The following is a 16131-nucleotide window of genomic DNA, read 5'->3' on the forward strand; positions in this document are numbered from 1 at the left end:
TATAATGAATAGATTTGATCACCGTTTGTTCACTGAAACTGTGATGTTCGAGAAGATCTTGCACCTCAAAGCATCCTAAACTCAACATTTTCCTTTGCAAAGATGATAATTGTGAAGAATAATTTTGACTCCCATTGATTAACTAAATCAATAGATATATTACTCCACCCGTATATATTAAGAAATGCAAAAGCAACACATATTTTAATATTTGTGTAAAACATAATTCATATATTAGACTTTGGGTCGAATTTATAAAGAATATCTTCTTAACTTAAAATGAGTGGAACGGAAAAAATATTATATTTATGATCAAAATTTATACATTCATGTATTCAATAAAAATATTTTAATGCCATCAGAAATACGATAGCATGTTCAATATCCAAAATTCAAAGAAAAATTAAAAATTTGAAGTTTTTTAGTAAATTAAAAATTTGAAGTTGATCATATATGATGATAATAAAAATTAACTCATTATAAGAATGAGAATGACACCCCATCTCATTTTATGTCATCAGACATCAGGGATGAAATACTTCACAAACACACCCTATCTAATACCTCAACATTGATATAATCTTCATTTAATTATCCGATCAAATAATTTTTGTAATTTCTCAACTTATACACCCTAATTCAAACAAGTTCGGTTCTCCCATAAAATGATAGAACAGACACTTCGATTATTATATATCCGTAATCAAAAGTACTTCAGACGGTCAAAGAAGCCATTAGGCATAGTATTTAGAAATTATGCAAAGTGAATGAAGATAAAAATTATGTTTCATGTTAAGAAATTTTAATCTGTGCAATTTGTTCGAAAGAGACTATATTATTATAATACAGAGAGATTATTTGATAGAGCTAAGAAGATAACAGAAAATGCTAATGTTACAAAGGCGTTTATATTTAATTTATGAAGCTCTAATAAAATTATGCAATTATAATTTTTAACCGAACTTTATTATCTATAGACCCTCAGGAACAGAGAGAGCAACTTCCTCATAGAAAGTTAAAACTCGCTGAACTAATTTGCAGAACCTCCTGTTCTTTACTGCAGCCATAGCAATAACCTGAAACCCACTCGTCCCTCACAATTTCACATGCCCAATGCCTCCCTTAAATGAAGGGTAAAGAGGCTGCGATCTCCTGAAACTGAAGATATCTTCTATCTGAACATAGTTCAGTTCCAACGTTTCCTTCTTGTCTTCTTTGTACTCAGAAGAGTGGGAGCTCCCGTATACTCGCACACTTAACGACTTCTTTTGAGGGGCACCCACTTTTATATGTTCATTAAAGAAATCAATCAGGTCTTTCTGAGTTACCTGCTTTAATGCTGCAACCTGATTTATAATATGTTTGGTTAGCCATGCGGATCATTTTTTTACTGAAAAGGTTTAAAAGATGGACACTATCCACAAAAGAAGCAAGAAGCTGACAAAATTTATCATGTTACACAGGTGTAAGCAACAACTACTATTACCAACACAACAGGTCTTCTTACCTCGCATTCTCTTCTATCAAACTTCAGAGTTCCATCAGAAACCTCACGCCAATAGAATCCAGATTCTTCTCTCAAATTCTTGTGCTTCTCAAGCTTCATCTCTATTAGGGCGTTGACATTGCTCTGTGACAATAGACACAAGTGTTTGTGATGAAACTAAACAATGATATGACCAGAAATATTAAGTAAGAAATTAGCATTAAAATCTTTGTAACAGAAAGTATAACTAGATTGTTAATTAATATGCTTAACTTCACCCTGTCGTGTCTGATATGTCTGCTCACCAAATTTCAAATACTATTATCAATTCGCCACTGACCATTAATTTATTTTAAAACCTAGTAGCAGATACATGTAATTAAAAAGAACCCCGTTATTTATATATATAAAGCCCAAGTTAGATGTTTGTCATATATTCTTCCAAATTAAACTCCAGCAGTTTTTCTACATAAGATATCTGTTACGCATTGGCTTCATCTTAACAGTAGGTGCAAGATTGTTGACCAAAATCCATACATGACAAGTTTATTTTCATTCCCCAGATATCTAACATATTTTTATCTTGGAGACATTTAAAAAAAACTAGATTATTGCTTGATTGGCCATTATTTACACTATAAAAGTACACACCGGTATTATCAACCGTCATTTTAGCTAGTCAAGATTTTTAAACCCAATGCAAAAATGAGATATTCAAGGTGGTCACATCAACAGTCAAGGTAAATTCAGTTCAGCATGAAAGACAGCTAGATATCTCACCTTGAATTCTTCATTGGACATCTCGTGAAGTTTAGTTTCAAACATCTTCAGGAATGATTCCACTCTTAAATCAATATTTCTAGGACCCTGTCAAGTTTTTTCAAAGATAAACAACATTTCTAGAAAAACAATAAATTATGACCAAGAAGCGAGAAGATATACCATAGCTGTTGATTGAATAATAAACTGCACTCCTCGTACACCAAAATCATTCCTACACTCATGTTAACATAAATTCAATTATTCACAAAGACTTTGAGGAATTAATTTTATCTGCATAATGCAAAATGTTGTGCTCCAAAGAAGTTTGGAAACACAGATATACCTTTGCATGAGAACTGTAATATAACCAAGTTGCTCAACTGATCTTAGCTGATGGAAAGCTGGTTGTTTTGCAACCAGGGCAAAGAGCTGGAGTTTGACATTCAACATAAAGTCATCTTGGTGTACCTGCATTTAGTAGGTGTAAGTATAAAAAATTGTTTTTAAGATAAATAAGAGAGCTGGTTGTTTTGCATAGTAAGGTGCACATTCCACTTATTAGACGGAAATGTATAAATATAGCCATAAGTGATTGTTTTCTAATGCAATTAATCACTTTTTTTGGAAGCATCCTCCCTATCACTTCGTGTCAACTTTTGTAAAACTTGTTAACATGCGGATACTTTTAACCTCGTAAGAAGGATCCGCTGTACATTATATTAACAGAACAAAGTACATAGAGGGAAAATGTACATCACAAAATCACATCTAGTTTTTTGGGGTTGTCCAAACTACAGATATACCTGAATATAGTGAACTAGGGAAGAGTTCTCGTCACTTGGATTCAGGCCTTCAGTAGTGTAAAAGTAATTTTTCCCCCTATCAAGCTTGACTACTCGATTTGTCAGATGTTGGGAAGGAAACAGAGCTTTAGATTTGGGATTTGGGCCCTTGTATAAAACATTTTCTACGTATTGAATCATCGATTCTGCTTCATTTGGTTCAAGATTCCCTACAAGAACAGATATTACCCAGTCATACATACAATACAGTGAATGGTAGTTTTAGACTTGAGTGCACCCAGTATAATTTATGTACCTGCGACATAGCACTCAATGAAAGTCCTTGAAATCATCAGTGGATAGAACTTAGCAAGATGATCAGCATCAAGATGAGGAAGAGCTTCAAGCTGATCACTCCACGGCCATGTCTGATCCTGTAGTATTAATGAACAATAGTACATCGCTTGCTGGTATGGCTGTTGAAACTTTAAGTTTTGATAATCCTTTGTGATCGATTCCTGGTAACAAGTCAAAAGTCATATATTATTTGCAATATTAATCAGCACCCTTAGCAGCCTTAAGAAAGAATAAGAATTCCTGCAAAAAGAGTAAGCTGTAAATAGGTGCAAGGGCACAGACGTTGAAGTATGGATTGAGGAAGACTGTGCTAAACCTAGCTAGGTAACAATTCATAGAGACAGACCACTGATTCCAGTAGCAGAGCATCTATATCCACTTTGTAGGTTTCTGTACTACACTCCAAAGGCAAAGCAACTACTTCGGACAAAGCTGGATTTTGTTTTTCTGATTATGATCATTTGAAGAAATTTGATTATTCACACACTCCGCCTTCACCTAGGTTTGAACCTAGAACCTCTTGTTACCAAGAAGAATACTCTAATATATAAGAGATCCTAAAGAGCTTGTAAATAGAAAAGAGTCCAACATTTTCATTTATCAAATAAGGGCAGAACATAATATATGAAATACAATGAACTTTAGCATCAACATGGAATGGGTAGCACTTTAAATATGCTGGTATAGATGAAATCCCATAATGAACAACATAAACTAGATTGCACAAGGTTGTGCTGCTTTTGAATCTTTACAAGGCAAAGATTTGGAATAATTACCTTTATCACTAAGAATCTGTCAGGTTTCACTTCAAAATTCGCAATCTTTTCAATTACTGTTTCAAGCAATATCTTCAATTTGTGGTTATATCCAACTACAGTCACCTGAAGATTTCCAACAGTAATTATTAGTATGTGCTAAGCTCGGCAAATGTAGATATTATATTCATACAAAAATTCCTTAGTTTAAATTTTGTGGTTTTTGAGGCATGAAGGTTTATCATATAAAACATAAGAACTGTATATTTTTTCAGTTTTCAGCCAATTTTAACTGGAATTTTATAGATCCGGTGAGGGTAAAATTGGAATAAACTTTAAAAGAGAATTCAAGATGGATAAAGGACAAACTTCAGGGCGACAAGGTATAAATATTTTCTTTCAGCATTTATGTGTCCATTTGGACAATTAAAGGGCCAATGTGTTAATTAACCCAAGCATTATTGCTGTTGATTATACTAAATCAGGTGAGGAAACAAAGCTTCAACTTACTAGAACTATGCTCAAGGAACTAAAAGCAGGATCATTGGGTATCTAAAGCAAGTCAAGTTTGTATCTGTATCAACTATCAAGCATATATTATAGTGTCCCATTTCCACAAAACTTAATAAGAAGAAAATGCGGAATCTTGGAGAACTAGGGGGTTGTAAAAGCAGACTAAAACTTTGAAATGGTACCTGGAAACCGTTATCTGTGTGATTCACACCATAATAAAGACCAGCAACCTGAGCATAGTAGGCTGAAAGATAAACATTAATTACAATTATACAGATAATAGAAAAATAAATATAGGAATGTGGTATGTATACGTACATTTTACATAGATCGACACAGTTTTATTCTGCTACTTGCAGTGTGTAACATACATTGTAAATGGCTTACCATATTCATTCAAGTAATCAGTCACTAGTCGAGTAAATATGTCCGTGAGAACTTCAGCTTCAGGTGAATTTCCAGCAAAAGGGCAGTTAAAATCTATCTTAACATATGCCTTTGGAGTGAAAAAAGTCGAATCAGACTTGTACCATAACCTTGAATACGGCGATTTTCTCAGCAAAACCGGAAGTTTGGCCTATTAAAGAAGAAAACTCATTAAGAATCTCGCTTCAATTACAAGATCTTATATTATTGTAAAAACAAAGTAAAATAATAAAACCTCCTCTGGGCCACTCTTAAGAGCCAAATCAGTTGGTATAAACACATTCTGAGTGGGTAAATGAAGATGTTCATCAGGTGCTCTTTTAATCCATTGCTGAAAGCACATTAAGATGTCATATTAATTCATCAATATCTTGTAAAAATCGGTATAAGCTTGCTACAGAGTAATATTCAACATTTTACTTGTTAAGAAAGCAACCACCAACATACCTCAACAACACTCCTCGTAATTTTCTCCACGGAATATGCAGTTCCATACCATGGTTCAGTCTTGTCAGTTTGTCCCTCAAACTTTATTGACGACCAAAAGATTCTGTCAAAAGGATGGCTTGTTAAAAGATAAATACACATGGTACAATAAATAAGCAGCTAATTGCTTCTTATGAGCCAGGTCAGGACACTGTAGATATAAAAATCGGATTAAACTTCAATTATTCATGCATGAACTTCCATAAAACTTAAGATTTATTATAAAAGACACTCATAAACTGTTTAATATTTCAGCATTTATATTAGTTGGGGGTAAGGCTTCATGTCTACAAAACATGTACATAAGAACATCAGTGTTATATCTGAAATTTCCAGCATTGGAATCTACTTTTGTGGGGGGGCCCGAGTTCTGCGTCTACCGATTTAGCAAAAAAAACTGACATTAAACAGTTTGAACCCTAACCGCCCAAATAAATATCAACAATAAAATTGGAAATAAAATCTATCATATAATTACAGTTTAAGGTTCTAAAGTTTAAAGGGCACAATTTTAAAATTATGGTTCAGGAGTTCAGATGTACAATTTGGATAAAATTCTCACCAAACTAATATACAATTGTAACCTTCACTAGCCATTGCATGTATAAGCAGGCAACACCGTACAAGATGAAGGAAAGATTATCATGATTGCATACCTGGCACTATCCGGGGAAAGTTCATTTAGCATTGATTGAATAATGTCTGGGTTGAACATGGATGGCAATGATGATCCAACCAGCCAATCTCTTGTAGGATACAACTGAATATGACATTCACCCAAGTCAGAAACAGAAGACTTGACCATAACACAAACATTTGTTTATGTTTCCAAACATGCAATTAAAAGTTCATAGCTATGTCTAATCACACGATCGAAAATGAAAGGAAAAGAACAGGAAGAGACACCTAAACTAAATAAGGGGAGCATATATAACAATAGAAGCATATAAACTATCACAAAACCACAACTACTATATATACAACCACAGAGCCATCAATTGTCTGTGACCATTATATTCTAAAATAGGCTGTTCTTTTGATAAAAATATTGCTGAGCAGAATATATTCTTTAATGACGACTATTTAAACTGGGATTGTCCTGTCTTAAGGCACTAGGCATAATTTACATGTTTTCAGGCTGATCAGAAAGTATCCTTTAAGAGAGAGCAAGAGCTATATTAAAACTAGTGTCATTTATGATGTAAACTGTGAGCAGTCAAGGCAAATTTGGAAGAAGAGCTCCTCACAAATTAGTAACCTGAAACTCTGGGTTATAAGGTCTTTTGGGAGTGCTGTCAAAACTATTTTGCTGCTAGAAGAAGTGCTGATAAAAAAAGTGTTGTTGCAGATTTCAGATAATATTTGTTAATATTTTTTAGATTTGCATGTTTTAAGGTATAATGTAAAAAGTTAATGTTTTGGGTGAGGCTTGATATTGAAATTTGTGATAGCTTCTCACAAAAACTGAAATGCAACTTTTCCAAAATTATGGGGGACCAGGTTTCTCTAAAATATTCAAAAGCTCCTACTCAGAAAAGTTGCTTTTCAAATCACCAACAGTTTTTACCTACTATTTAAAAAACCCCGTTGTCTGCAACAACAATACCAAACGGAACCATAGTAGGCACACAGTGAAATGGCCAAGTAGCCAACAAAAACATGAATATACAAGGAAAGGTGTGTGATAATCAACTATCCAAAAATATTCTTAGTCCCGACGACAGACACACACACACATGATATACATACAAGTCTATGTATACAACATTAAATTTGAGTTTTAATAAGAATTCACTCCTAATAGCAAATATGGAAGTACCTGCATGTTAGATGCCACATTGACCACATAATCCATGGGACGAATTTTATCCTGATAATGGAAGGCTGTCTCACAGATGGCGGAAAGCTTCATGGACAAATCCAAGTGACAAAATATCAGAATATCTTGAAACAAGTAAAAAACAAAACAGGATGATGGAACAAAGGTGTAGGATGAAAAATGACGTAGCTCATTAGTATCACGAATCCGAGACCAATTCCCAATTATCCATATAAGTGAAACCATATATATAAATAAATAAATAGATAAATATTATATATATAGAGTTGGGCTCCTTAGAAACCCATTCACTTTAGAGTCTTTGGAGTCCTCTCTCAACACCGCTGGATCATATCATAATCCACGGTTTTGCAGTACACAAGTATTTAATCTATTTTAATTTTTAAAAACTTTTTAATAATCCCAAAATATAAGCTCCTAAACAACTGTGCATACCACAACTGCTAATAACACGGGGATTGGCTCGACGATTTTAATTTTTAAATTAGTGGGGCTGATATCCTGCGGATTCTTTGATCCTGCAAATCAGAGCTCGACTGTATACTATAAAGTCCTACTTCGGTCTAGTTTCAGACGGCAAGACAATTGCGCGTGCAGAACAATTCATTGACTTTGAACAGGATCCTTGTAACTTTACACAATCATAACATATCTACTTCTAGTGCAGAACAACATAGAATTAAACCAATGAGAAACATTATCCTCACCTCAAAAACTACAAGAAAAAAATAGAATTTCTATAATAACTACAGGACAACGAACCGAACAATGAGAAGGAAAATAATAACAATGGAGTTCATGAAAGAACAAACAAAAACATTCTCAACATGAAATCTTGTTTACGGGGGACAATAAACAAACTAAATAATATTTACAGAAATTACATAGTAGATCCTTTCTCATGTCAGTGTCATGATTCCAAAAGGATGAATAAGCTAAGAAAATACAGTAATGATTTGATGTAAATCGAGAAGGAAATAAAGAAACCGCCACGAAACTAGAAAGGAAGTGAAGATGAATGCAGGAGATGGGGAGTAACAAATGGCATGATAATCTCTCTCCCACAAACTCAGCAACAACATAAACTGACGCTACAATCGTGGAAGAGATGAGTGAGCGCTCAATTTGGAAAGATAATGTAGTTAATGATTTAAATATTATAAAAATCTAAATAAACTACAGCCGTTAGATGAGAGAAAAATTGAGGGTCAGGATTGGAACTCCGGGAACTCCAAAAAAAGTGGGACTCCAAATAACTTCTCTCTCTCTCTCTCTCTCTCTCTCTATATATATATATATATATATATATATATATATATATATATATGAAATGATAAATACAAACTAGCTTTAACCTAAAAAGTAAAAACCATTTTTTAAATTTAGCATTATGCTCCCTCTATTTTTAAAAACTTACATTATACCCCCCTGGTTTACACAATTATTTCAGGCCATGGAGGTTTCTAGTGGTGTAATTACCTATTTATATTTGTGCTGCGTGTGTGCATAATAGCTTATAATCCATGCAATGCATGGGTGACTCATAATATTTTTTCTTTTATTATATGTTTTAATATCTAACATTTATATTAGAATAATATGCGGCTTTCAATTTAAATAGGTCTTCAGAAAATATAGGCGAGTTCAGGTTAATATATATTTATTGTGTATGTTAAATAAGTTCTCATAATTAATCCCGTCAAAAAACTTATAAATAGATAGGGCCGAGAGATATGTTTTAATGAGGATTTTTAATGTGTTTTTAATTATAATCAAAAAGACCCGTTAAAATATGTTATAAAATAAAGAGACCTACAAGCCGGCCCAAATACCAACCGACCAAACTTTTAATGTTTGGACTTTAATAGTATAATAACAATAATAATAATATAGATATGCATAGTCCAATTAGATAATTGTAAACTTTGAACACAAGTTCGATTCGGTCTTGAATTTCAGAGAACAAACTTGCAAGTTGTAACTAGTTGGCATAAATACAAAATTGTTATAAAACAAAATACATGGTAGGCAGGGCAAGTATCATGTTTTTGAACTCGAAAAGGTATATGGAGATAAATAAATAAACCTGGACCAATTATGATATGAAATTATACTAACAAACGCAAAACAATATGCTTGTAAGGTTAGAAGGCCATATTTCTATGTGGCATATGTGACTATAAGTAATTCAGCAATGTAATCACGGCCAAAATGTGATTATGTACCTCATCAAAAATCCACTTGCAGACTCCTGACTGTTGGAGAACACGAATATATTTGAAAAGCAATGCAACAGTATCTTCAAAATGTTCTAAGAGCAAGTAAAAAAACCAGGGTAAGATGAACAAGTAAAGTAAACGTAAAGTTGCAAATATATTTATACTGGTAATGCAATTGAATTAAAAACTGAAATGCCAAATTCATGCACCAAGTGCACAACAACCATAAAAAATAATAATTGCAAGAACCAATATGAAATGAAATTTCAGACAGGTTGTATACCACAACCCCCTTCATCATATATATTTTCTTTTTTTTTTTTTTTTGTGTGTGACAACAGAAGTCGAACAAGAAAGTAAAAGAAAACTTACCATGACCTGCATCAGTCAATTCTATATTTACAGTGAAGAAAGAGAATTCACGAGACCATTCTGATTCACCAGCTGATAAACTTGTAGCCCAACCTTCAGATAGTATATACACGGTTTAGCAATAATTATGCAGGAAGATGTAGTGGTGTACTATCATGAAGATTTAGTGGTTGGCTCATAAGCAGCCATTTTTTCAGAGGTAAGAAGCAGTAAACAAGCATTGTTTCTTGTTTTTAATAACCTTTCAATGGTTTAACTATATTCACGAGTCGTAATGAAGCTGTATCTTAAATACATAAAGGTATTAGAGCGCAATTTTAAAATGGAACCTCAAAGAAAAGATATCACTGATAAACATAGCCTTGAATAGAAGGCCAGTACTCACCACCATACAAAACTACACATAACTATTGTAGCTTAGACTTTGCATCATATGCAGGTTTGCAATATCAAAGAATGTGAATTACGTACGTGTGAGAATGGATACAATAAGAGAGAGAACGATGAAAACTAACCCAACTTTTTCAAGACATAAAATAAAGATCCTTCTCCTTCATGGCCAATCAAGTGACCAAGATACCGGCTAGGCCCTTCCCTGTAATGAAGAATACCAGGGGTCACTGGCCATACGATCCTTAACTTGTGACCTTGTTTTATCGGGACTGCTTTAACAAGAATCTGCACAGCAGATGTACCAAAGAGTCACCATGAAATCATCCTCAATATCAATCACTATAAAATTTCATACAACGGAAGAGACTCCAAGAGCTTGAAAAGTTAAACTGCAATACTTTCATCAAAGAATAAAATCTGTATATATTGCCTGGCCACATGTCCCATTTAGTGGATTAACCAAAAGATGCCATGGACCGACACAGTGTCTCCCATAATAACAGCTGGGGAAAAAAGAATCTATTTTACACATATAAATTAATGTAATTTTTATCATCTCCTATTGGGTCTTTTATAATGTTGTGAATAATAACCAGGATAAGAGATATCTTATACTAATGGTGAGGTTAAAAATATTACCCGAGTGCTGGGTAATATAGATACATTTAATTAAAATCTACTATAAAGTATGGATTCAATTTTTTTCCAATTCCATGTCATTCTCATTCAATTTTGTAGTTTGATCTCAGATTACTCAATTTAATCACCTTTGCTGTTTATATAAACCTTTCCTATCTACGCTACAGTCACAAAGCTGACAGCTAGAACCATGCTCATAACTAGAAATTCACATATATTTCCTCTAAGAAACTCATCAGCTACAAATAAAGTTAAACTGCAAGTCTGCAACAACCTGAGTTTTTCGCAAGCAGCAATAGAATATTTAGGCCAAACCTTAAATCTTAAGGCACCCAAAATATCATAATAATTTGTTTACTGACTATAATAATAGAAATTAGAATAATAGCTTCATCAAATAGCCAAAATATTTCAATGCGGGATAGGAAAGTATTGCTCTGATTTTTCTTTCACGTGCATTTTTCTTTTCAGAACTGCATTCATTAATTCTTATAATGGATTCAGTTTTACAAATATTTGTAAATACAAAGATGTATAGAATATTAGTACAAGTCTGAAGCTAATGAGCACAAACAATAAACAAGTAGCCGTTCTATGAAACTTTATATACAGTACATCTCGGTAAGAGGATTTTTAAAGATATTAATAAGAAATGCTGCAGCTAGCTACTCAATGGACTTCATTGCATTAATATAAAGAAAGAAGCTATATGACCATTATGGTTTCTAGTCATCATAAATCAGAAAAGGAAGTGCATTAATTACCTGAAGGTGTTCTGACATGCAAGGCTGACCAGGAAAATGGAGACTACTTCGATCTCTGTTGCTGATGTCCTGAAACTTTTTTTGCACCTGACTTTCAATTTTGTCAAGGCTTTCTGCAATTTCAATGTATAACAAATTAATATGGCTCATAAATTATGAGAGCAACATAGAACACAGCTAAAATTTCCAATTGTAACATTGTTTCTATCACCTTTTCCATACACAACTAGACACATGAGGTTGGACGAGTAATTCTGTTCATAAAACTTTAGAAGCTCCTGTCTTGTGTCTACACTTTCTGACTTTGGTCGTACCTCCAAAGTATCCCAATTACCTGTAGAAGTAAATATTATCTGGCACATCAGTATTTAAACAAACAGTTTGTGTAACTTTATGGCTACATTGCTCAGTTAAGTCATGCTTATTGTTGCAGCTATACTTAATTAACCCAGTTTGATATATTTATTTATGTTTGTCATATAAAATCTTGTCGCTTGACAGTAAAAGTCTAATCAAGACCTGTGTTTAGATTCAAATTTGCAATATATGTGGATATTGCTAGTCCTGACAGCTGACACCTTCTCAATTATTGATCCACAGTATTTTTTTGTTTATTTTTAGCTGTTACATCTAGTTAAGTATTACTCCCTCCGTCCCTCGGAATTGTATACATATGGATTGCGCACGGAGACTAAGAAAAGGGTATAAAGTAATGTAAAGTAGGAAGAAAGAGAAAGAAAAGTGGGTAAAGTAGTGGGACCCATCAATATATAATTGATAGATTTGGAAAAGTAGTTGAAAGTAGTGGGCGGGTGGGGTTTTTATATTATAAAACTGGACTACTTTGGGAAAGTTTTGAAATGTATAGAATTAAGTGGGACATCCAAAAAAGGAAAGTGTATAGAATTAAATGGGACGGAGGGAGTACCTTTTACTGTAATATGAAAGTATGCCTTGCAGATGAAATATAATTTTGTAGCAAGTGCATTTGTAAGTTTGAGAAATTACTAAAAGTCAGATTCTGTGGTGCTGGCACAAGATATTTGATCATATTACCAAGTAATCTATCCACAAAGAATAATATATGCAGACCTGTACTAAATTTATGGTATGGATGATCTTCTGCGCTCAGATGCTTTTGTAGCTGCACACACACATTAACCAAAGGGGATGCAGTTAAGACTCTATATTACATTCAAGCGTATCCTTATGTATTAATATCAATTCAATTACAAAGACAAAAGCCTCACACAGAGCAATACAATGTGCAATCATCAACCACAATTCACCAACAGTAATAGGATAGGAGCTCAAGATTCGCAAGATATCACAATTTTCTAACTAATTATTGTCAACACAGTGGACATATCTCCTATTGACTATATAAAAAAAGGATCTTAAAATTTTATGGCTGAGTTTATCATTTAAACATCTAATAACAAACACAGGTACACCAGTTAACTAGATAATAACCATACTATTTCGTAAGAATTATTAACAAATTTTTTGCTTTTGTGCTCTGCATAGATACCAAGACGTCAAAATCGCAACAGCTTTATTCTTATGTTGAGATTTCAGATTATTTTCAATTATCTTTGAACTAAAAATGTACAATACTGAAATATGATATAACATGTCTTCAATCCATTCAGAGATCACAAATGGGAAGTAAGTACTAAAGCATTTACCAAGAAAAAGCATCAAAGCAGATAACAAAACTACTCTACATAAGTACATATATATACATATACATACATATATATATATATATGCATTTGTCTAGATCTTGTGAATGGCATATACAATTAGTTATTAGCCTAGTGAGAACCCTTTTGAACACAACTTTAACACCTAAAAACCATATGAAGCTACTATACATTACACTACAAGTAAAATTCGATACCTGATTAATCCTCCAAGCATCAGAAAGTAAATTTTTCTGGTTTTCTGAGTAAAAATATGGAAAGGGAGAAATTAAAATACAAGTGGAAAACATTAAAGCTTTAGATAGCTGCAAAAAAAGGATGCTAACCAGAGTCTACTGCTTTTATCTCCCTTGTGGTAGCATCAGCTGACATTAGTGGCTTGATAAAGAACTGTGCAAATCTGATGTAAAGCATAATGCTACATTATAGTTGTACAGCTTCATTATAAAAATAAGGAATAACAGAGAAATGACTAGCTTCTACCTGTCCAAAGCCTCTTCGAAACAGTCAGCATTAACATCAAAATAGAAGTTTGTTTGCTCAGAAGAAGTAAAAGCATTTGTACTGCCACCATGCTACAAAGTGAATGTTAACAAATAGAAGAAAGAGCTATTATTGAGTGACAGCTCATAAAAAATTCCAATCATCACAGAAAAAAGATGGTATCGTGTTTGTGCTACAAACTTGTAACAGTTATAAAACAAAAGATGACGTAGTTCAGACTGTACAAGGGAAACCGGGGTCTGGGGCCTTTTAGATGAATGGCTATAGCTATCAATAAGACAGCCTATTAACAAAAACAAAAAAATTGAAACTATAGAAATATTCTAAACTAGAAAATGAGAACATGAATTAGAGCAACTATCCACTTCAACATAAAATTATTTTGGATTAGTGGGGAAAACAAAATCACTCAATTAAATGCAGAAAATTTTAAATTCCTAAATCGAAATAGTTGATTGAGTAGTCTACATTACAAGAGCCAAAGAAAACAAGACGCTTGGTGGATTTATAGTTGGGAACATACGTCACATAACAATTAACGCATAAGAGGCATAACTGTTTCAAAAATCAATAAACTAAGTTACCTCTGTAATATACTTCGAGTAACTATCCTCCAAAGGATATTTTTCACTGGCATAAAACAGCATATGTTCTGCAATAAATCAAATTTAACATCAACCTGCGGAACTGATTTATATATATGACTGTTTCACTACCGGCACTGAGTACTCAGTATATATTTATAACACATATGTCTATAATATCAAACAAGTTACTGACTTCTTCAGCTTCCATTTGTTCCAAATCTTATTTAGTTTTTTATATAAAGCGTCAAATGTTAAAAAAAGAAAAAACACATGTAATTTTCAATTAGAATAGGTCTTGTACTAGAGTGTTATCGATTGCTTGTTCTCCCATCATGCAGTAACCATAGATGGGCAGCCTAAGGCTCGGTCTACGGCATTAATATGTCGATGAAGATGGCCTTGCTACCACTGTTATATATACATATGTTGCAGTTCCTTTAGAGACATTCAAACACTTAGTTGTGATAGATGTACTTAGGAAAATAAACAAGGAGTTCCTCAATTTCCATTTGCAAATGATGCCATAGAAAGTAGATTCTGGAAATTCAATACTCCTCTGGTTAGGTTAGGGCTACCCACTACCTGGTGCAGAAGTCTCCCTCGTCCCCAGGAAGGTCCCGGGCACGCAGCCTCATGTACATACACATACACATTTCTAGTAAAGAGTATGTTTCTAGCCGTTTGATGTTGGAAAGCAGAACCTAGCTGCATTCAACTAAACTCTTAAGCATCAAAAAAACAAAACCACTAAATACTACCTTAGATGGCCAATCCATAATTCATCATATCATCCCGATATCAAGAAATCAACACAATCACAAACACGAAACTCAACAAATCAAGAAAATCAACCCCAACAACAACATCATCACCAACAACAAAAAGGCTCTGTTTGAAAAACAATAACTCACCAAGAAAATGAGCAAGACCCTCCAAACCCTTGGGATCACTGAAGGAACCAACACAAACATTCATTGAAGCAGCACACTGCAACATCCAAATCAAACCCCAAAACAATTAATAACCAATCAAAATACATCTTTTTTTAATAATTAATTATAATCAAGAACTTTAAAATAATAATTTAGAAAAAAAAGAGACTAGACAAGAACCTTATCAGTTTCAGGATCACTAATAAGAAGAACTTGAAGAGAATTATCAAGAAGTATATTCCTGTACTCTCTCTTGTCCGTACGAGGCTTTAGTATCTCCACCGCTCCTTCCTTTCCGACCGCCATTCTGTCTTGCAGAGAATGTGTTTATATGTGCACGGATTTTTAGATCTGCGTCAAGAATCTCTCTTCTGAAATCTATGTGTGACCAATCACAACTCCAAAGTAATCTGCCACACAGTTGTGATTTTGTGTGTGTGTAAATGTGTTTTATAGGTCGCGGAGACTTGACAGAAGCGGCTCTAGTCTCGTACGACCAATCGGAGTTCCCAAAGCTCTTGTTATTTGGGGAAACGTTATACTATTACACTTCCTGCCACACGTGCATATATCATTCATTTATTCCTTCTCATTTTTCAATTAAAAAA

General features: G+C 33.5%; 1 protein-coding gene across 1 annotated transcript; it reads right to left on the reverse strand.

Annotated features, from left to right (window-relative positions):
* Positions 1-768: 768 nt before the first annotated feature.
* Positions 769-16099, reverse strand: LOC108227588 (insulin-degrading enzyme-like 1, peroxisomal). Its single transcript, XM_017402824.2, has 26 exons — positions 15704-16099; positions 15503-15578; positions 14589-14656; positions 13984-14075; positions 13827-13900; positions 13698-13741; positions 12887-12938; positions 12006-12128; positions 11795-11907; positions 10514-10676; positions 9999-10091; positions 9633-9718; positions 7387-7473; positions 6224-6327; positions 5529-5631; positions 5317-5412; positions 5043-5232; positions 4838-4899; positions 4164-4268; positions 3347-3548; positions 3052-3260; positions 2592-2716; positions 2429-2480; positions 2267-2353; positions 1508-1630; positions 769-1346 (listed from the first exon to the last, which is right to left on the reverse strand). Exons 1-26 carry the CDS (start codon positions 15827-15829, stop codon positions 1095-1097), a joined length of 2907 nt encoding a protein of 968 aa, XP_017258313.1. The 5' UTR covers positions 15830-16099; the 3' UTR covers positions 769-1094.
* Positions 16100-16131: the final 32 nt, after the last annotated feature.

This window comes from Daucus carota, chromosome 6 (genome assembly GCF_001625215.2).
Source record: "Daucus carota subsp. sativus chromosome 6, DH1 v3.0, whole genome shotgun sequence".
Classification (NCBI taxonomy): Eukaryota; Viridiplantae; Streptophyta; class Magnoliopsida; order Apiales; family Apiaceae; genus Daucus; species Daucus carota.